The sequence below is a fragment of the Lithobates pipiens genome, unplaced genomic scaffold (genome assembly GCF_037356315.1).
Source record: "Lithobates pipiens isolate NorthernLeopardFrog02 unplaced genomic scaffold, aLitPip1_a1.2 Scaffold_19, whole genome shotgun sequence".
Lineage (NCBI taxonomy): Eukaryota > Metazoa > Chordata > Amphibia > Anura > Ranidae > Lithobates > Lithobates pipiens.
Window position 1 is genome coordinate 145,201,415 of NW_027507764.1, and position 21,466 is coordinate 145,222,880.

Below are 21,466 nucleotides of genomic sequence, written 5' to 3' on the forward strand. Positions count from 1 at the left end.
ATAAATAAAAAATTATTTAAAAAGGTACCCTTTAAGAGCATTGGGCAGAAATGACCTTTGACATCACTTCTGTCCTCCAATGCCATGGAGCCGAGCGGGGCCGGGGGCCATCTTTCCCTCACTCGGCATCCAGGCAGTAAGGGGAAAGGACCCAATCATCTCTGCTGCTACCAACGGCTCCGGTAAGCGTCGGAGATGACCAGAGCACGTGACCGCCTCCGATAAAAGTGATCTTGCGGCAAATCTGCTGCAGAGACCCCTTTTATCTGAAAGCCAGCCGCCCACTGTGGAGAAAAATACCAGGGTTATGGCAGCCATCTGCTGCCCTAACAACGTCAAAGTACCGATGTATATGCATGGTGGGCGGTCCGGAAGTGGTTAAAGACCCTGAAAGCACAGAAATATACCTGTTCAAGTATCAGCCATGCACTCAATTCTTAGTTCCTGTTATCAGCTGACATGGCACAGAAAATTTTGTGGACCAAAATGGCATAGCTTTGCCAGTTGTGTCTGCTAAACTACTGAATCTCAACCACTTTATTTCCACGATGTCTCTACTAATTATTCTGTAGTCCCAGATAAAAACTAAGAGGTCAAATTGGACCCATTACTAGGCAGACAAATTAGACCCATTAATAAGCGGGCAAATTAGACTCATTAGTAGGCGGGCAAATTTAGACTCATTAGTAGTACATTACTTTGCTGTACTTACCGCTTGCTCATTTCTCATGCCAACATATTTAATTCCTGCTACTTGGGCAGCAATAGCGATTTCAATCACAGGAACGCCAACAATACCGAACATGTACTTCACATTCTGAAAATAGAAACAAATTCTAGTAGCAGATAGTTATAATTTAGTGTTCCATGTTTTGAGAGCAGTATCTTTTTCATAGGATCTCTGTACTGCAGAGAGCTGGATTTCAAGACAACCAGATACTTTGACTTATCAATATACTTCATGTTCCTCATCACAGCAGTCCCTATTTTTATTATTTCATATTTGCACAAAAGTTTGTTTGTATCGAAGCTGCTTTTCTTCCCCATACAAGTCAATGGCAAAGCAAAAAGCAACTCCTCGAACAACTGAAAGACAAATCAAAATTGAGGCAAGGCAAAGCATCTCAGAACATCCTGTGGACTTGCTTGTGAACCTCATACCTGTGTACACACCACACTTGCTCCCCTCCCTCTCATACATGTCCTCACGAATATAATAAGCAACTACTTAAAAGCAGAGTTCCACCTATTTATTAAACTTATAGTATATGTATATATATATATATATATATATATATATATATATATATATATATATATATATAATTTTCCTGATTGATAGTTATTTATTTATTTTTCAGTCAGCTTACCCTGATTATAAGCTGTTCTATTTAACCGCCTTCTCCGACCCACGGCTAATCCCGTCATTTCCTGCGGCGCACTGTCTCCTGGGAGCTCTGTTTCTTAATTCCTACGAGTCATTGGGGGATCTTCGTTGCCATCACAACAGGGCGGGCCCTTCCAACGACGCCACCCATTGCGATGGCGACGTAAAAAGTTTGCGGCGCTGCGAGGCTTTCATGCTGCGTAAGAACGGGCGGTGCATGCTGGTCATTCAGCTGCACCTGTATCCTGGAAGATTCTGCTTGTGGGCTTCACATGCCCACAAGCAATATGGGAACTTCCAAGACAGCAGAATATAAGGTATTTCTTTATGTAAAATATTCAATCTAGCGGCAAAATTAACAAAAATCGTGAGTGTCATTAGTGTATGTAATGATCCTAAGATATGCATTATAAAAAAAATAACGTTGTTGGAACTCCGCTTTAAGGCCTTGTGCACACTTATCGATTTGGAATTGCGGGCAGAATCAGCACGATTTTGCCCGTGATTCCCAATTGCACTGAACATCATGCATTACTAATGGTAAATCGCGATTTTGCCGTGATTGTTGCAGGACAAAGCACATGTGTAAAAATTGCTGCGACAAACACGCATAGGGCACGTGGAAACCTATGTTAATTTTGAAAAAATAAAATCACAAGTGGGTATGCTTATTCCTGCTTTATGAAAGGGGAACGGGGACTAAGGCAGAACACCAGCCACAGAAATGTATCTACATTCTTAAGGCAACAAAAATACACCTTCGTTTTCCAGGTACTGCTGCCAGTGTGTGCTGAATCCCCAATGCCGTTTACCCTTTCCTTCCTCTGCCCTTTGTACATTCACAGAACACCTTGTATCCTGTTCACAGGTGATGTAACCATTTATCAACCCTTACAGGGGTAACTAATTACCTATTTCTTTAGGAAATTTCTGTGGCTGGAGTTCTGCTTTAAGATTTGCAAGCCAAACTGAAGCACCCGGCAGTGTATTTGCTTGACAGGTTACTGACTCTGATCCTTGTGTACATAAACCCTTACATTGTTTATAATGGTTCTGCAGTAATACTCTCCCCAGTTAGATCTGTACCTTCTCTGCAGAATGAAATCGGATTGGTGGCTGCTCAGAAGCAATGCCAACATTCAGAAGTTACATAATAGGTGAGGTTGAAAAAAGACACAAGTCCAACTTATGTGTGTGATTATATGTCAGCATTACATTGTATATCCCTGTATGTTGCAGTCGTTCAGGTGCTTCTCTAATCGTTTTTTTTTTAAACTATCAAATGCCCCCTGCTGAGACCACTGCCTGTGGAAGGGAATTCCACATCCTTGCCACTCTTACAGTAAAGAACCCTCTACGTAGTTTAACTGCTTGCCGCCCACCAGGCGGTGCGGCTCTCGTTCTGGGAGGGAGTCATGACGCCCTCGCCTTCCCGGCCCACCAGTGTCACTGGGGACTCAATGCGCGTGGCCGGTGGCCTCGATGTCCGCCGGGCACCCGCGATTGCTCAGTTACACAGATCCAGGAGACCGATGGTGTGTTCTCAGTACAGAGGAACACTGATCGGTCTCCTCCCCTTGTGAATCCCCTCCCCCTACTGTTAGAATCACTCCCTAGGAACATAATTTACCCCTCGATCACCCCCTAGTGTTAACCCCTTCCCTGCCAGTCACATTTATACAGTAACCAATGCATTTTTTTTGCACAGATTGCCGTATAAACATGAATGGTCCCAAAAATGTGTGGAGACCGCCCTGTCCGCAGCCAGCTCAGCGGGGACAACAGAGTGATCCCCGCTGAGCAAGCGGGTCATCACGGGGCGGATCATTACTGATCCGTCCCGTGTGAAAGGGGCCTTATAGTAAAAGTATTGTTTTTTTTCAAACTCGTCACTCTTCTTTTGTTTATAGCGCAAAAAATAAAAACCGCAGAGGTGATCAAATACCACTATTCGTGGGGAAAAAATTATAACAATTTCATTTGGGTATAGTGTTGCATGACCGCGCAATTGTCATTCAAAGTGTGACAGCGACGACAGCTGAAAAATGGCTTAGGCAGGAAGGGGGTGAAAAATGCCATGTATTGAAGTGGTTAAGGTTAAACCTCTTTTCTTCTAATTTTAATGAGTGACCAGTATGGTATTTGTATATTGAAATCACATCCCCTCTCAAGCGTCTCTTCTCCAGAGAGAATAAGTTCAGTGCTCACAACCTTTCCTCATAACTAATATCCCCTAGGGCCTAGACCCTTTATTAGCTTTGTTACCCTTTTTTGTACTCGCTCCATTTCCAGTACATCCTTCCTGAGGACTGGTGCCCAGAACTGGACACCATACTTTAGATGCGACCAGACCAGAGTCTTGTAGAGTGGGACAATTATCGTTTTATCTCTGGAGTTGATCCCCTTTTCAGAGCCGGTTCACACAGGGGCGACTCGTCAGGCGACTTAGCTGCCTGACAAGTCGCGTCCCGCTCTGTGCAATGGAACCGTTCTAATAGGAGCGACTCAAGTCGCTGCGACATAGAAAAAGGTTCCTGTACTACTTTTGGGGCGACTTGCATTGACTTCTATACAGAAGTAATTTTGCAAGTCGCCGCTAAAGTCGGATTCCGGTCACCTGAGGCAGTCGCGCTGCAAGTCGTGCTGCCTCAGTGTGAACCGACTCTTAATGCATACCAATATTCTGCTTGCTTTGTTAGTATCAGCTTGGCATTGCATGCCATTGCTGAGCCTATCATCTACTAGGATCCCCAGGTCCTTTTCCATCCTTGAAGTGACACTCATACATCAGGCCTAATTTACCTACATGTATGTATTCATGTAAACATGCGTGTTCATATCTATACTATCAATAGTGTAGTGGGGGGGGGGTGAGAGAAATTGTCATATGGCAGTACCTGTTCTGCTGAGAACCATCTAAAAGCTTGATCAGACACGAGGCTTCAATTTCCACTCGGTGATCACAGATGATCCGCTTTTCAGTAGGCATTTCACAGGGGACAAGGAGGCATTGTCACCTACTCAACACCTATTTTAACCCTGAAAATGCCAACCCACTGCCCATTTGAATGGATTTTGGTAGTTGCAGTGGTACTGCCTGCCATTTATGTTTTGCCATTTAATTGCTGTTTAATCTTGGCACAGCCCTTATCTGCATCAACTTGTTCAGGTGGGCGGTCGGAGAGTGGTAAAACCATGTCTTGATCACCTGCTTTTTACCACCCTCTGGCTGTCCATGCGAACAAGCACTAAGACCCTTTCACACCACACCGCCCTTTGCGTCGGCGGTAAAACGCCGCTATTTTTAGCGGCGTTTTACCGCCGGATTTGAGGCACATTTTTGCGGCGCTTTTACCCCCGCTAGTGGCCGCAAAAGGGTTAAAACCGCCGGCAAAATGCCGCTATTGCATTACAGTGCTGCCCTATTGATTTCAATGGGGAGCAGCGGTGGAGGAGCGGTAAACGCACCGCTCTTTCACCGCTCCAAAGAAGCTGCTGGCAGGACTTTTTTCTGACGTCCTGCCAGCGCACCGCTGTAGTGTGAAAGCCCTCGGGGCTTTCACACTACACACGATGGTGCAGCTTCTTTAGGGCAGATTGCAGGCGCTATTTCTAACGCTATAGCGCCTGCAAAACGCCCTGGTGTGAAAGGGGTGTAAGAGGGGAACTTGAAAATCAAGTGAACTTTTTGAATGGCAGTTGAACGTACAAAGAATTTTCATAAAAATGTTCGAACACATCTACTTGTGTGGCCAGCATTACTGAGCAGTTCTGAAAAAAATATATAATATCTAAGTGGACCTCCAGTCGGTTTTTCAACTTTCCATCTATTAAATCTTCTGTCCTTGTTGTTTTAACTTTGGATAATAAAACATTTTTTTCTGCCAGTAAATCCCGTATACAGCCCACTTCTTGTTTCTTGTCTGGTAACAATCCTAGGCTTATGACATCATGCACAGCTCTCTCTCTAACTCTGGTGAGAGTTTGCCAGGAAGGGAGGGGGGGATGAGTCATATGAGGGCCAATGAGAGCTGCAGGTGTTTAGTCAGATTAGGCGACTCGTTAGAATGTGTAACGAAAGTGACATTTCACTTCCGCCATCTTGCTACACCCCACGCTCCTCCACAGTAAGGATACACTGAGAAGGGGCAAGCAGACATCTTGTTACACCCGCCAGAGTTTTGCATTTTACACTTTTTTTAACAGTAAACTGAGGTTATATAGTGAAATACAGTACTTACAAAAACTAAACCAAAACTGCACAGGGTTCACCCCCAATTCCATACCAGGCCCTTTGGGTCTGGTATGGATCTTGAGGGGAAACCCCACGCCAAAAACAAACGTAAAAACGGCATGGAGTCCCCCACAAAATCCATACCAGACCCTTATTCCAGCATGCAGCCTGGCAGGTGAGGAACGAGCAAGCACCCCCCCTTTCTGGACCATACCAGGACACATGCCCTCAGCATAAAGGGAAGGGTACTTTGGGGCAGGGGGGCTCTGTGCCACCCCCTTCCCCCCCCCCAAGCACCTTGTCCCCATGCTGATGGAGACAAGGGCCTCTTCCCGACAACCCTGGACGGTGGTTATCAGGGTCTGCAAGCAGGGGGCTTATCGAAATCTGAAAACCCCCTTTAACAAGGGGGCCCCCAGATCCCAGCCCCCCAACCTATGTGGATGAGTATGGGGTACATACCCTGTTTCCCCTAAAATAAGACCTAGTGTGATTGTCGGTGATAGCTGCAATAAAAGCCCTACCCCCCAAATAAGCCCTAGTTAAAGTCCTTGTAGGTCTTCTTTTCAGGGTAGGGCTTATTTTTGAGGAAACAGGGTAGGGCTTATTTGGGTGGTAGGGCTTATATTGCAGCCAACACCGACAATCAGGCTAGGTCTTATTTTAGGGGAAACAGGGTAGTACCCCTACCCATTCACCCAAAAAAGAAGAAATCAAAAGAGAGAAGAGATGCTGGAGCTGCCTTAATAAGTGCTGGTTTTATTTCATTGACACTTTTTTTGGGGTGAATGAGTAGGAGTACAATGTACCCCATATTCACATAGGGTGGGGGTCCAGGATCTGGGTCCCTCCCCTGTTAAAGGGGGCTTCCAGATTTCTCCCGCAGACCCTGACAACCATCGACCAGGGTTGTTGGGAAGAGGCGCATGCTCGTCCCCCTCCCCCCTCCCAGGCTGCGTGCTCAGATGAGGGTCTGGTATGGATTTGGGGGGGGGGGGCCCATGCCGATTTTTTTTTTTTTTTCGGTATGGGGGATGCCGTTTTCTTTTTTTTTTTTTTTTGGCAAGGGGTTCCTCTTCAAGATCCATACTAGACTCAACACGCCCAGTATTTGTTGGATCAAAGTCGGATCCCGTTCATTGAAGTCGGACATGAAGTCGCAGGGCAAAGTCGGATACACAGTCGTACGACTGTCCTACCGATGTGAACCCGCCCTGACGGTAGATTTTCTTTTAAATCAGAGTTTTTTTATTGAATCGTGATCTGTGTTCATATTTTACTACTGACAGGAAGCCAATGAGCAATGCAATGCCTCCCCACCATCTGTTTTAACCCCATTTTAGCCAAACGTGCCACAATCCTACAGGCTGCAGCTAAGCCCCGCCCAGTGCTGTCTATGTTATCCAATGGGATGGAGAAGCCGCAGGCTCTTACCTGTGCAGCCAAGGCTTCTGCAATGATCTGGGCCCCGGTGACTGGCTCCTGGAGGCTCCGCTCACCTGCCATGCTGACCCAGGATAAGTGATCTCTGTACACACAGCACTGACTTCCTATACACAGCCCGCACAGCCTATCGCTAACTCGCAGCCGCCTAACCCCGCCCGCACACTTCCCTTCCACCACTGAAAAGAGGCGGAGGGCGGGTCGTTATGTTGTTTGCAAATTGGAGCTTTAGACTGTCACCGCCCCCTGATGACTGATAAGGGGCAGAGTGAAGTCCAAGGTGTAGAAGAAGAAGCGTGTCAGAGGTGATCGGTATGTGATGGCTGCTGATAGCGATCCATAAATATTCATTCTGATAGCCGTGGGTTTGGTGTGGCTTGCTTAAAAAAGGCGTGGCCTTAGCCTTTCACGTGGGGAGATTAAAAAAATATATATAACTGTCTTTTGGGAATGCTACATGCCTGGCTGTCCCTGGCTGCGAGGCTTTGTGAGACACTGAGCCACGGCTGGGTAATGTAGTGAGGGCAGAGCACACATCTGTGTAGGTGACTGCGATGGATTGCGGTGATTGGTCTGTATTATGTATGATGAATGTCCCCGACAAAGGATTTCGTATATATCATCATCTATAAATAAAGACAATTCTTTAACAACAAATATATGATCTAGGCAGGGCTGGTGTAAGAATTTGTGACTGTACCCCCTTTCTCATCTGTACCACCCTGCACATCTGCCCCACCACTGTAACCCCTTACTCATCTGTCCCACCAATGTTACCCCTTTGTCATCTGCCCCACCACTGTACCTCCCTGCACATCTGCCCCACCACTGAACCATCTTCTCATCTTTCCTAACACTGAACTTATCTGTTCTTCTGCCCCACCATTGTAACCCTGTGCTCCACGTGTTCTGATATACCTCCTTTCTCCTCTGCCCCACTGCTGTAACCCCCTGCTCAGCTGTCCCACCAATGTACCTCCTTTCTCCTCTGCCCCAACACTGACCCCCCCCCCCCCCCCCCCCAATCTGATCCATCGCCGTATCCCCATGCTCTTCTGCCTCACTACTGAATCACCTTATCATCTGTCCTAACACTGAACTCATCTGCCCCTCCACTGTAACCCACTTTCTCAACTGCCCCATCAATGTACCTCCTGCACATCTGTCTCACCCCCTGCTCATCTGCCCCACCAATACACCTCCTTTCACATCTGCCCTACTGCTTTACCCCCCCCCCCCCCTTCACCTGGCCCAACACTGAACCTCCCTGCCAATCTGTGCTGTCACTGTGTACCCTCTGCTCTTCTGTCCCACTGCCGATCCCCCTTCTCATTACTTCCACCACTGTACCTCCCCGCACATCTGCCCCACCGCTGTACCCTCCTACTCTTCTGTTCCACCTCTGAACCCCTCCTGCTCATTTTCCCCACTGCTGTACCCTTCTGCTCATCTGCTCCACCCCTGTACCCTCTTGTCATCTATGATATGCAGAGTGGTGAAAGGAAGCAGAGATAAGACACATCTACCTGTCCTGGCACACTCATCCTGCTGATCCAACACTCGTATCCAGCCCATGTGCTTGTATGTGATGTATGTGAGGTCACATACAAGCATCTGGAATGGATGCGCACTGATGAGCTCAGGTCAGGGGCATGTTCTGAAAGCAGTGGGCCTGTGTGTGCAGGATCATAAGTTGGGCCCCCGCAGCTGAGAAAAGGTGCTTGGGTGTCATTTTCATTGCGCTGAATACTAGCTGTGGCTTAAAGGGACACAGAGTGCCGGGGTTCCGTAGTAAATGATGCAAAGGTTCAGGAATAATTTCAACAAAGTTCTCGGCTCAGCTGTAATTCCACAAACTGTCTCCTGATTGTGGTTCTCAATCACAGTGAAATCCCTTCTTTCCGAGATTGGTAGTGGCAACCAAGCGAATCATCTTCCTCCAGATGGTGGGCAGGGCTAGTAGGACTGTTATTGGCTTTAGCAGTGGCCAAGACAATCGTCCTCCTCCTGGAAACAGGGACCCCCCCCCAGCAGAACTGCACCCAATCTCCGACGGAAAAAGTTTGAGAGCTGGATCTAAAATTTTCCGGGAAACAAAATCCAATCAAACTTTTTCCGATCGTTTGTAGAGAATTCCGACGGACAAAGTGCCACGCATGCTCAGATTACTGTAAATTACGAGTCCAAAGCTACTGGCTACTATCCTCTACGTAGTCCAGTCGTACGCAATGAATGTCACCTCGTTCCGAACGTTCGGATTTTCCGACAACATTGTCCGACCATTTGTATGCAACACAATTTTCGGGCAAACTCATCTTACTAGAGTACAATCTGAGTAATATATGTAAGCAAAAGTAATACATTCCCTATATAAATGTGCAAATAAACTCAAAACAAATAATGCTGCACTAGTGATAATAAATGTATCCAATCTATTAGTGTATCAATTCTCCTGTGCAAACATGAGTGCCAACATAACATGTGAATATACAATAATATAATACATTCATGTGTATTTATTCTTGTGATGATATCAATCCCGTGCTTGAGTGCAATCACATATTTAAATAATGAAAACGTCAGACAAAAGTTGTCTTGTTGAGTCTTAAAAATCCGTGGTTTGTAACTATTATCCTCAGTGCTCCCCCACAAGAAATGCGCTCCCCTCACAAAGTGTAACCTCACACTTAAGTTTGGTCAAATAAAGCTTTTTAGTCACCCCGGGCTAACAGATTACAGGCAGTCCCTGAGTTCCGAACTTCCAATTTGCGAACAACTCCTGCTTCCAAACGGGAGGCGGTGTGATGTTCTGCGCATGCGCGGCCACTTTTCATTGGCACGCACCTCGGAAAATGTCTGCACATGGACGGCTACTTGACAGAACATCGGAAGACGACATCTTTGCCGTTCTGCGTATGTGCTTCTGACTTACAAACATTTACGACTTTAGGCTGGGTTCACACTGCTGCGATGCGGGAACGCTGCAAATCTACTGCGGGTTCCTGCATCGCATGCCTCCCGGCGGCAGTTCACACTGCCCTATGCGAACTGCTGGGAGTGTCAGTGAAAAGTTAATGACACCTCTAAATCAGTCCGCATATCGCAGTGTGATCTGCAAACTCGGACAGGAATCGGATTGCATGGTGTGAACACCCATGCGATCCGATTCTGCTGCGGACCAAAAAAAGGGTAATTTACGAGTTTGGGCCGGATGCGATGCTAATTCAGCCATACTATCTGTATGGCTGAAATCGCATCGCACAGAGATCGCATGTGATTTGCACTTTTGTCTGAACTTTTTTTCTGACATTTTCATTATTTAAAGGATCACTAAAGATATTATATTTTTTTTTTTGTTATACTTACCTCCTCTGTGCAGCTCGTTTTGCACAGAGTGGCCCCCTTGGTCTTCTGGGGTCCCTCGGCGGCTGTCTCGGCTCCCCCCCCCCCCCTGCAAGGACTTAACACCTTCATTCGAGCTCCCTCGCATGGTGTGGAGTGCTTGCGGGGGCACTCCTGTGATACAGCCGGCGGCCATAGCCCCTCACTGTTTCACTCGGCCCGCCCCCTGCGCGCCACGTCATTGGCTGTGATTGACAGCAGCGCGAGCCAATGGCTGTGCTGCTTTCAATCATCCACTGTAACCAATGAACGGCCAGGCTGAGCGGCGAAGAGGATGGTGAAAAAACACGTATTTTACAACCCCTTTAAGTATTTGAATGCACTCAAGCACAGGATTTCTATTATCACAAGAAGAAATGCACATGAATGTATTATGTTATTGTATATTCACATGTTATTATGTTGGCACTCATGTTTGCACAGTAGAATTGATACACTAAGTGGTTGGATACATTATTATCACTAGTGCAGCATTATTTGTTTTAAGTTGATCTTTAGTGTGTGGTTTGGTGGGAAAATACCTGATTATTACAGGTGAATGAGCCTGTTCCCTCTCCAGGTAGGTTAGTTTAGAAGGCAGTAGGTCCTGAGGACATGCCATTTCTTTATACAGCTCTCTGTGTTCCCTTGTGACTGCTATCTTTGTATACTTCGTTTTAATGGCTCTGCAGCTGAGACATTTTGTTTTTCTTTCACAGCACAGCCAAGGCGGCGGGCGTGTGTGTGCACGCCCCCTAACCAGTAGTGCTGGTTCATGTATCAGATATGTGATCCAGGCAGAGAGGCCGCTTTGCCGCCATACTTGTGAGGCAGTCGGAAAGCGGTTTATAGGCTACTGTCTAAAATTGCCCTAGTATGATATTCTACTGAGCGCGCCCAAGATGGCTACCTCAAAGTCCATCTACCCCAACATCTGCCATCAGGTCACAAGGCTACTGATAAGGCATTACAGCCAGCAGTCCTGAACCTGACACTGACCCCATCAGTTCAAAATAGGGCCTGAGCTGGAGGGCCAGCTGTACTCTATTATTGCTGACACGTTTGGCTCTTGTGGATCCCCCTGCAGTGCTGCAGGCTTTTACTCTTCTTTATCCCTCCAACTGCATTGCAGGTTAATTGGTTCTTGGATCTATGCCCCCTTCCACATGCTGGCGGGCGCCCCTCTGTGCCTCTCTCCCCCGCAGTGCTGCTGGCTTATGTCCTCTTCTGCCGGAGGCAGCTGCTGAAGCAGATGAAGTGCGGGGAGGGGACCATTAAATATGCCATTCTTACTGGCCACTTTCTTTCCTGAATGAACACAATAAGCAATCCGTACTGCTCATGTGTCCATTCATCACTATAGCATAGTCAACTGTGTTTGCTCAATAACAGGAAGCCTCAGAGCGCTTCCCATTCATTCACTGTCCAGTGCAGCTGCAGAGAAAAGGACTGATGAATCCGCCATCCCTTTTTCAAACGTGAGACATCAGGGGTCTGTTTAGACCTCTGATATTTCACCAAAGCCCCCTAAAAGGGCAGTAAAAAAAATGTAATAAAAAAATAAATAAAAAAATGAAGGGCTTGTTCAAATGTTGTTTGCTTTCTGAAGAGCAGTCAGCATTTGGATCACTCTTCAAAGAGCATTTAACAGGAAATGAAGAGGCATATTGGCTCCTTGCTGCCTGCTTTAAAGGATAATTCCACTTTCGTGGCAAAAGAAAATAGCAAATAAAAAAATATAGTATATACAATTGAGACACATAGGGGGTTATTTACGAAAGGCAAAACCACTTTGCACTGCAAGTGCACTTGAAAGTGTATTTGGAAGTGCAGCCGCTCTAAATCTAAGGGGTAGATCTGAAATGAGGGGAAGCGCTGATGTGCAAGCTAAAATGCTGTTTTTTATTTCCCTCTCGGATCTACAGCTACTTTACTTTCAAGTGCACTTTCAGTGCTGTTTCTGGCAGATAAAAGGAGATCCCTTTGCGGAACGCTATCAGCATACCTCAATGCTTTGTAGGGGCCAAGATCAAGTAAAGCATGCAGCCATGTGAGCCGCCAGCAACAGGTGATCAAAGTAGGAGGGGATGTAAAGTGGGCAAGTCATGAGGTAATACATAGTAGTGCCAGGCCGCTACACAGGCAGTCCCCTAGTTACAAACATCCTACTTACGAATGGAGGGAGACAACAGGAAGTGAGGGGAAATTTACCCCTAGGAATGGAAATTCACTCCTGTAAGTTAGTGAAAAATGGCCTTTGCGCTACTATTTTTAGGTGAGAAAAATCAATAAAAAACAGAGTAATAATATACCTCATATATGAAATCAATATAGAAAATAAATATTAATACATAAAAGTGAATTATGCAATAAATAAGTACACGTGCAAATATTGCAATAAAGTGCTAAAAACTGCAGCTGAACCTGATAGCGTTACACAAAACTATCGGACAAAAATTACAAGTGAAAAGTGGTCCTGCGCAAGTCAACCATATACATAGATAAAGTGCTACTTGCTTATAGACAAAATTAAATAATAAAAGTGATTAAATATATAGAAAGCAGGCAAAAACAAAGTCCATATAATAGATCTCAAAATCGTGTTCAATGGCACCAAATATGGAAAACAGCAGCAGAGAAAATCCCCTGAAGAAGTCACATGATTGACGCAACGCGTAGGGAGTGGCCGTAACGTCGTACCGGAAGTGAAGTAGGACTGGCGGAAAACGCCAGAACACTATTTTTCTTAATGTGCTGTTTTATTGTTTAAGATGTGAGAGTCCGATTTATACAATTTTTATCGATTAAACTTTACTATTTTAAGAAATACTACACTATCAGAGCCTTCCCTCTCTCTCCATGTTTATATTTTTTTGAGCTGCACACTCCTGTGGAAACCCTCTTCGTAGCTACAGTACAGTCTACACAGTAATATATGGCCCCCTTGTGGCCTTGTGCGGAGATTGTTTCCTAGTCGGCCGTGGCGGAGGACCCCCTGGTGGCTGGTAATGAGAATGGAGGTTGCCTGCTTTGCTTGATGTGCCTACTTTTTTACAGTTGGAGGTGAGAGCTCTGGGAGCCCTTAGCCCCCCGATTTTTAGAAATACCTTCTTGCCTGCTGTTTTCCATATTTGGTGCCATTGAACAAGATTTTGAGATCTACTATATGGACTTTGTTTTTGCCTGCTTTCTATATATTTAATCACTTTTATTATTTAATTTTGTCTATAAGCACGTAGCACTTTATCTATGTATATGGTTGACTTGCGCAGGACCACTTTTCACTTGTAATTTCACTCCTGTAAGTTATTATGGGAACAGGGTGTCTCCACTGAAGCTTTATCACCAAGGCTTGTTTCCACAACAACCCAAAATTTTCAAAATCCAATTGTCATTGTGACAGAAAGTGAGGTGAAACCTTCTGAACAGGGGCACAAACAGCAAAACAAACGTTACAGGGGTGTTAACCCTTCCCTATGCTATCCAAAAAGCTTAATTGTTTTTTTTTACCCTTAAAAAATGTACCTGTTCTGACTTACAAACAGTTTCAACTTAAGAACAAACCTATAGACCCTATCTTGTTTGTTACCCGGGGACTGCCTGTAATGGGCAAATCAGAGTGAGCTGGGGGGGGGGGGGAGGGGGCAATCCTTCGGCGAGATTGACACTTCGCTAGCCCGTCATCTGGTATGGATTTAAAGGGGAACCCCACGCCGAAAAAACAGCGTGGGGGTCCCCCCAAAGTCCATACTAGTCCCTTATCCAAGCACGCAGCAAGACGAGTGAGCGCCCCCCTTCTGAGCCGTGCCAGGCCGTGTACCCTCAACATGGGGTCACATGACATCACCCGAGACCCCGCCCCTTATCCCTATATAAGTCGCTGCACAACGCGTCCCTGGCATTGCGGCTGGAGAGAGCGTCGTGTCAACATCAGAAGGAAGAAGACAGCGCCAAGACCGGGCCAACGCTAGTAAAAGAGCTGTAAGAAGATAGCGGAGGCCCGGCAAGAAGAACGAAAGAGCGGGACAAGACCCCCGAAGTCGGAAGAAGACCCCCGGACGGCAGCGGCGAAGAAGGAGAAAGCCGGCTCCTCCGCTAGTAAAAGAGCAGAAGATAGCGGTGGAGTCTGGCGAGAAGACCCCCGAAGATGGAAGAAGACCCCCGGAGCTGTCTAAAGTATTTTAAAAACCTACGCTGTGTTTTTTTTATTAACACTTTTTCCCAAGTGTTCTTCCAGGACAGCCCTTGAGATGGAGCTCCTCCCATCGACACAGGAAACACATTGCCACAGTTCAAAAGGAGGTCCCTCAGGTCCCTGGTCAGTCATTTGTGTTTCCTCCGTCGGAGGAACATGTTGCCAGGAACCTGGAGGCCCCTCTCAGGGGCTGCCTGAGAACCTGCAAGCCATAAGGGACCGGGTCCTGGTTTTTGGCTGCAGTTTGGGTCCATACCTTTTTCTTGCGGCTCAGGTACCGTCCAGCTGAACCGGAGCAGACCCGTTACCCTCCTTCTTCCAGTGCCGAGGTGGCCAGGGGCAGAATGATGCCGGTTTCCCCCAGGAGCGGTGAGTGGAACCTTCCATCTCCCCTCCTTGTTGCGGTGGGGTCGGAGACGCCGAGCGCTCACTTCCGGCGGAACCGCGTCATCTCTGTGTGCCGAGACATCCGGTTCCGGGTCTCTAAGGTACAAGGGGGAGAGGGAGAGCCAGCGCTGTGCCTGTGAAGCCCAACCAGCGTCCAGCAATACCGGACTAGCGGCGGGATCCGGAGCGGCAGAGGGGGACTATGGAGACTATTCCCCAGGACACTCCGGCGGAGACAGGCACCAGCCAATCCCAGGTAGGCTGCTGGGCATGCTATTACTCTGGTGGAGTGGTGGTGTTTGTAGGCTGGGTTCTGTAGTGCCCCACGGTGGTGGTTACTCACAGTCTAGGTTGTGTGCAGTTAGTGGTGATTCTAAGGAGGGACAGGGAGCTGGCGCTAAAAAATCCTTTGTCTTCTTATTTTCAGGTTAAAGAGATACCAAAGGAAGACAAGGCAGGCCGCAAAAAGTGCCCTAATTGTGGGAATAGGTTGTCCTCTGGCTCTAACAAAGCCCTATGCAAGCAATGCATTGCAAGCCTGCTTAAATCTGAGGCAGATTCCCCTTTGGCAAAATTTTTGGGCTCCTTTAAAGAGGAAATGGCGTCGACCTTTAAGTCCCTCCGAGAGTTAATCACTGACGTGGGGTCAGCTGCGGCTGCCTCCACGAGTAAAACAACCGCAGTCTCCTCCTCACCATGCCTTACAACACCCAGCTCAGGGGAGCCCCGTATGGTCAGGGAGCCTAGCCCCACGTTGATTAGCCCCGATTCCTCTGACACTGACTCCGATCAGGAAGAGGATCAAGCAACATCCAAAGCCTCAAAGTATAGATTGTCTCTTGAGGAAGTAGATGAGCTAATGGGGGCTATCTATGATACGCTGGAAATTGAGGAGGAAGAAACTCAGTTATCCAGACATGATCAAATGTATGAGGCTCTGGGGAAAAAGAAAGCAAGGGTTTTCCCTATACATAAGGTGCTTTCTGACCTTGTCCTTAAGGAGTGGTCTGAACCAGATAAAAAGGTTTTCTTTCCAAAATCCCTTAAGAGAAGGTTCCCTTTTGATGAGAGCCCAGAGGCGGTCTGGAATAAAAATCCTAAACTAGACGCCCCTCTGTCCAAAATCTCAAAACAGGCTGATCTGGCCTTTGAGGATATGGGCCATCTGAAAGATCCCATGGACAGGAGAACAGACATTGCCTTAAAGAGGGCCTGGGATGCCTCTATGGCAGGCTTAAAACCAGCTCTAGCCACTTCTTGTGTAGCTAGAAACCTGGAGTTCTGGTTATCACAACTACAGGAACATTTAAAAGCAGGCACTCCTAGGGGGGAGCTTCTGAAATCCTTCCCTATGCTTTTTAAGGCCACCAGTTTCATCTCTGAAGCCTCCACGGCTAAGTCAGCAGCACTTTCAGTGGCAGCAAGGAGGTCAGTAAGGATGAAAACCTGGGGGGGAGACACGGCGTCTAAAACCCGCCTGTGCAGCGTCCCTTTTACAGGAGACTTAGTCTTCGGGCCTGAATTAGACTCCGCCTTAGAAAGGACGGCAGATAAAAAGAAAACCTTTCCCGCAAAAAAGAGAAATTTTCAAAGAAAATTTTTTCGTCCCTTTAAGGAACCCTCTAAATCAGAGAAGAGTTCAACCCCCAAAAAACATTGGTCGGGACATAAAGGGAAAGGGAAAGGGGGCATACTGTTTAGCCGCCCCAATCAGGATCCCAAACCCCAGTGACGTCAGGGTTCCTGTGGGAGGAAGATTAAGCAAATTTCTTCCACAATGGGAAGAGACAACCTCGAACGAGTTTGTCTTAAATATAATAAAAAGGGGTCATGCGCTGGAATTCCACAGCAGCCCGCCTTCCAAGTTTTTGGTGACAAAGCTTCCAAGTCACTCAGAAAAGGCCAGGGCCTTACCTTTACTGATAGGGGAAATGGTGGATCAAGAGGTATTGACACCAGTCCCTATTCAGGAACAAGGAGACGTTTTTTTTTTTTTTTTTCAAATATAAGTTTTATTATTATTATCCCAAACCTGGGGTGGGAACCCCGTGATACAGACAGTGGCACAGTTATCAACAAAAAAACAAGACAGAATAAAATGCAGATCAATCAAATATGTAAGGTAAGAACAGTGCAGAATACAGCATAACTGTCAGTAACAATCTCCTATGTCTCATGGACCACATACAGGGCGGCTATACCGCATAAAGGAGAGAGAACTCTCCGCTAGGAGAATGAGATTCCGGGGCCCACCTCCCCATCACCACCCCCCCCCCCCCAAAGGTGGGTGGGCACGAGTCCACGAGGAGGACCTAGTGGAAAGTACCAAGAGGGGGAGGAAGACAAGTGGGGGGGGAGAAGGGGGGGATGGGAGGGGGAAGACAGAAGGAAAGGGATGGCGGAGTGCAGACGAGAGAAGAGAAGGGAACAGACAGGGGGGGACGGGGCTGAGACATGGCGGTGGTCATCATACATAAAAAGGATTGACAGAAGGCACATGGGCAAAGAAAGATCCTAGCAGGGGAGGGTCTCGTCATCGCCCCAGCAGTCGCTGACCCTCTGCTGAGTAGATGAAGGCATTCCAGATATCCCAGGTCTGTTTGTGGGCTTCCTGCTTATGCTGTGAGGTGAGGACCAAGTCCTCCATTTTCTTAACCTCCTCCACCTTCCGCAGCCAATGTACCACTGTTGGGGGAGCCCGTTGCTTCCATCGCAAGGGGACGCAGGCTTTAGCTGCATTGAGCAAATGTCGCAATAACGACTTTTTGTAGATGTTAGTAGAGATTGTGGAATGGTGCAGGAGGAAGAAAGCCGCGTCATCAGGTATAATGTATTCCGTGAATTGCTGGGAGATGCGACGGACCTCCCCCCAAAACTCCCTTATCCTAGGACAGGACCAGAAAACATGGAGCAGCGTTCCCTCCTCCTCGTCACGGCGCCAGCACCGATTCGAGGCCGAGGGAAAGCATCGCTGCAGCCTGGCTGGTGTTAAATACCAGCGTGTAAGCAGCTTGAAGTTAGTTTCCTGTGTCTTCGTGCATCGCGAAGACTTTAGGGCAAATGAGATAATACGCTGCGTCTGCGTTGGTGTGAATTTACATGATAAGTCCTTCTCCCAGTTGGCGAGACACGGCAAGTGTGGCTGTTCTTTCGGTGTATTAAGCAAAGAATAGGTGTGGGACAGAACATGGGTCAGAGGGCCTTCGTCCGCGCACAGTCCCTCGAACGTCGTTGGCTGTCGGGCAAAGTCCTGGGGTGCTGGAAGAGAATGCAGGAAATGGTGCAGTTGCAGCGCCTTCCAGAAAGGTAGACAGAAGGGACCCGCGGGGTCGGTCAATCTCGATAGGGGTGGCCACCGCCCGTCTTCCACAAACCGGCCCGCACAGTCAAGTCCACCCCCCCCAAGGGTAGGGTAGGCCGTGGGCTGTAGACCTGGTAGAAATTTTGGATTGCCTAAGATGGGAAGCAGTGGGGAGCACCCCGACGTCAGGGATGTCTGAATAGCAACCTGGTGGCTGTGTCTCAAAGTAACCCCCAGTAACGGGTGTAGTTTCAGGTCACGTGGGAGGTCGTCATAACACCACAGCGCACCCTTCAACGGTATAGGGGATTGGGCTTGCTCAACCTTCGTCCACAGTTTGGTAGACCCATTTCGCCTCCAGTCCAGAATGCGCCCCAAATGGGAGGCTAGGTAGTATCGGCGGATGTCGGGCAAAGCCAGACCCCCGCAATGTATAGGGAGCGTCAGCTGTGATCGTCGTAATCTGGGTTTTTTATGGGCCCATACAAACCTGGTAAAAAGGGCTTGGATTTGCTTAAAAAAGGAGGGTGGAATCTGAATGGGCAATGTTTGGAAAAGGTAGATGAACTTGGGAAGAATGCTCATTTTGATAAGGTTGCATCTACCAAACCAGGAGTGAAATCCCGAATGCCATTTCTCTAACAGGTCTCTGGTCTTTATCAAAAGGGGTGGGAAATTGAGGTCAAAAGTACGGTTCAGATCGGGAGGTAGTCGTGTGCCCAGATACGGTAGAGCCGTGTCAGTCCAATGAAAACCAAAGTTGTCCCGTAAGTCACGTTGCGTCTGGGGAGAGGTTGCTACACACATAGCCGTTGACTTCGAGAAATTTATTTTAAGATGGGACAATGCGCCGTATATCTTAAATTCTCGGAGCAGGTTCGGTAGAGAGATTCTGGGGTTGGTCAAGGAAAAGAGAAGGTCGTCAGCATACGCCGAGATCTTGTAGCCAACATCACCGACCACAAGGCCCGAGACGTCCGGGTTCAACCTGATAGTGTTTAGAAATGGCTCTAGTGAAATGGCAAAGAGCAGGGGGGACAGCGGGCATCCCTGTCTTGTTCTGTTCCCGATAGAAAATGCACCCGAGAGGACCCCATTAGCTTTTACCTGAGCTGAGGGGTTGGAGTACAAGCTGCCTATCCAACGAAGCATCCTGGCACCCAGGCCCAAATGACGGAGGACAGAGAACATATACCCCCAGCTCACTCTATCAAATGCCTTCTCGGCATCGGTGCTCACAAAGACACATGATGTCTTAGTAGAGTGCGCCACCCGAAGTAGATTAAGCACCTTGATGGTATTGTCTCTGGCCTCCCTATAAGGCATAAACCCCACCTGGTCTAGGTGTATCAAGTCCTGCATGTGTTGAGTCAGTCTCCTGGCCAAGATCTTCGAGAAGATCTTCAAATCAATGTTCAGTAGGGAGATGGGCCTATAACTGCCACATTGATTCGGGTCCTTCCCCTCCTTCTGTATTACCGCAATATGGGCTCTAAGAGTGTCTCTTTGGAAAACAGTCCCCGAACCCAAAGCATTAAAGAGCGTCACCATACGTGGGCCTAAAATAGGGAATAGGGACTTGTAATACTGAGCGGTGAAGCCATCCGGTCCCGGGGCTTTGCCAATCTTCAAGGAGTCAACCGCCTCCTGGATTTCGGTCAAAGTTATGGGTTCCTCCAGGGAGGCGCTTGTCTCCGATGAGAGTGTCGGCATTTGCGAGTCAACAACGTATTTAGTTATAGCTAGCTGGGTGGGGGTGGGGCTCGGCAGGTTGTACAAGCCAGAAATAGAATTTGGCGAATACGTCCGAGATTTGTGTCGGAGCCATGGCCACTGAACCGTCGTGATATCTGTGGTATGTAGGACGCCGCCTTAATCTCTCTAACCGACTGGGCCAATCTCCTCCCACACTTATCCCCCGTTTCGTAGGACAACCTGCGGCAAAACTGCAGGGCTGCCTTCGCCCTGAACTGTAGTAAGTCCGCTATTTGGGACCTAAGAGTCTTCAATTCGGACTCCACGGCCTGCGTGGGGGCATGTTTATGTTGGGCTTCCACCAGAGACAGTTTGTCAAGTAAAGTGGTCAAAAGTGCATTCCGATCCCTTTTAATCCTTGCCCCATGTTTTATGAGAACGCCGCGTATAACGGGCTTGTGAGCCTCCCACAGCACCCCGGGGTCACAGTCCCCGATTTCGTTCTCCCTGAAATACAGGTCTAGTTGTTTGGTCACATCGGACAACACTTCTGGTGTCTGAAGGAGGCTCTCATTCAGGCGCCAGAATAAGGATCTGGGTGAGGGTCGGTCGGTAAGAGCATACGTCAGGTGGATTGGAGCATGGTCCGACCAGGTTATCAGACCTATGGTTGTGGTGTGCACTAGGTGTAATTGGTCATGGGGGATTAGAAAAAGATCTATCCGGGAGTACAACTTGTGGGGGGCCGAATAGAAGGTATAATCCCTCTCACCCGAATGCTGTAGACGCCACACGTCGCGCAGTTGTGCTTTGTGGAGCATATGTGCCACCCGTTTCCCACAGGATGAGGTACCCGTCGAAGTATCCGAGGCGGGAAGCAATCGGACATTAAAATCTCCGCCCAGCAAAACTTGTCCCTCTCTAAATGTCTGCAACTTGCACAGCGCCTGGCTAAGAAATCTGTCTTGGCGGTCGTTAGGGGCGTACACCGTAGCCAGCGTAAAACGCACCCCACATATCTGCCCCTTAAGGAACAGGTAGCGCCCCTCAGGGTCGGCCAAACTGTCCGTCAACTGCCACGACAATCTACCTGAGAGCAATATCGAGACCCCCCGAGTCTTGGACGCATGGTATGTGGAATGGTATGCCCGGGGGAAGGACCTGTTCTGCAGGAATGGCAATTTGTCACTCTTAAAGTGTGTCTCCTGGATGAAGGCCACATCCGAGTGAAATTTCTTAAGATCGTGAAGTAGCATACGCCTCTTCTCAGGCGTGTTGAGGCCTCTAGCATTGAGAGAGGTCACCTTGATAGAATCCACCACCATGTCTCAGGGAAGAGGTTTAAGGGCAAAGGAAGAGATAGCGAACAGAGGGGGGAAGATGGGATTCACAGTTACTAGTAGAAAGGAGCGGGGGGGGAGGGGGGAAGGGCGTAAAAGAAAA

General features: G+C 47.9%; 2 protein-coding genes across 2 annotated transcripts in view; one reads left to right on the forward strand and one right to left on the reverse strand.

The window, feature by feature from the left end:
* HACL1 (2-hydroxyacyl-CoA lyase 1) overlaps positions 1–7,220 on the reverse strand; it is a 74,309-nt gene extending 67,089 nt beyond the window's left edge. The window contains exons 1-2 of the mRNA XM_077491370.1: positions 7,056–7,220; positions 713–817 (exon numbers count right to left, since the gene is read on the reverse strand). Coding sequence (XP_077347496.1) covers positions 713–817; positions 7,056–7,127 — 177 coding nt within the window. The 5' untranslated portion in view covers positions 7,128–7,220. The remainder of the gene's footprint in view (positions 1–712; positions 818–7,055) is intronic.
* Positions 7,221–7,326: 106 nt separating this feature from the next.
* The window catches only part of BTD (biotinidase), an 84,729-nt gene continuing 70,589 nt past the window's right edge, over positions 7,327–21,466 (forward strand). Inside the window, exon 1 of the mRNA XM_077491372.1 lies at positions 7,327–7,376. The gene's annotated coding sequence lies outside the window, so the exon portion shown is untranslated. The remainder of the gene's footprint in view (positions 7,377–21,466) is intronic.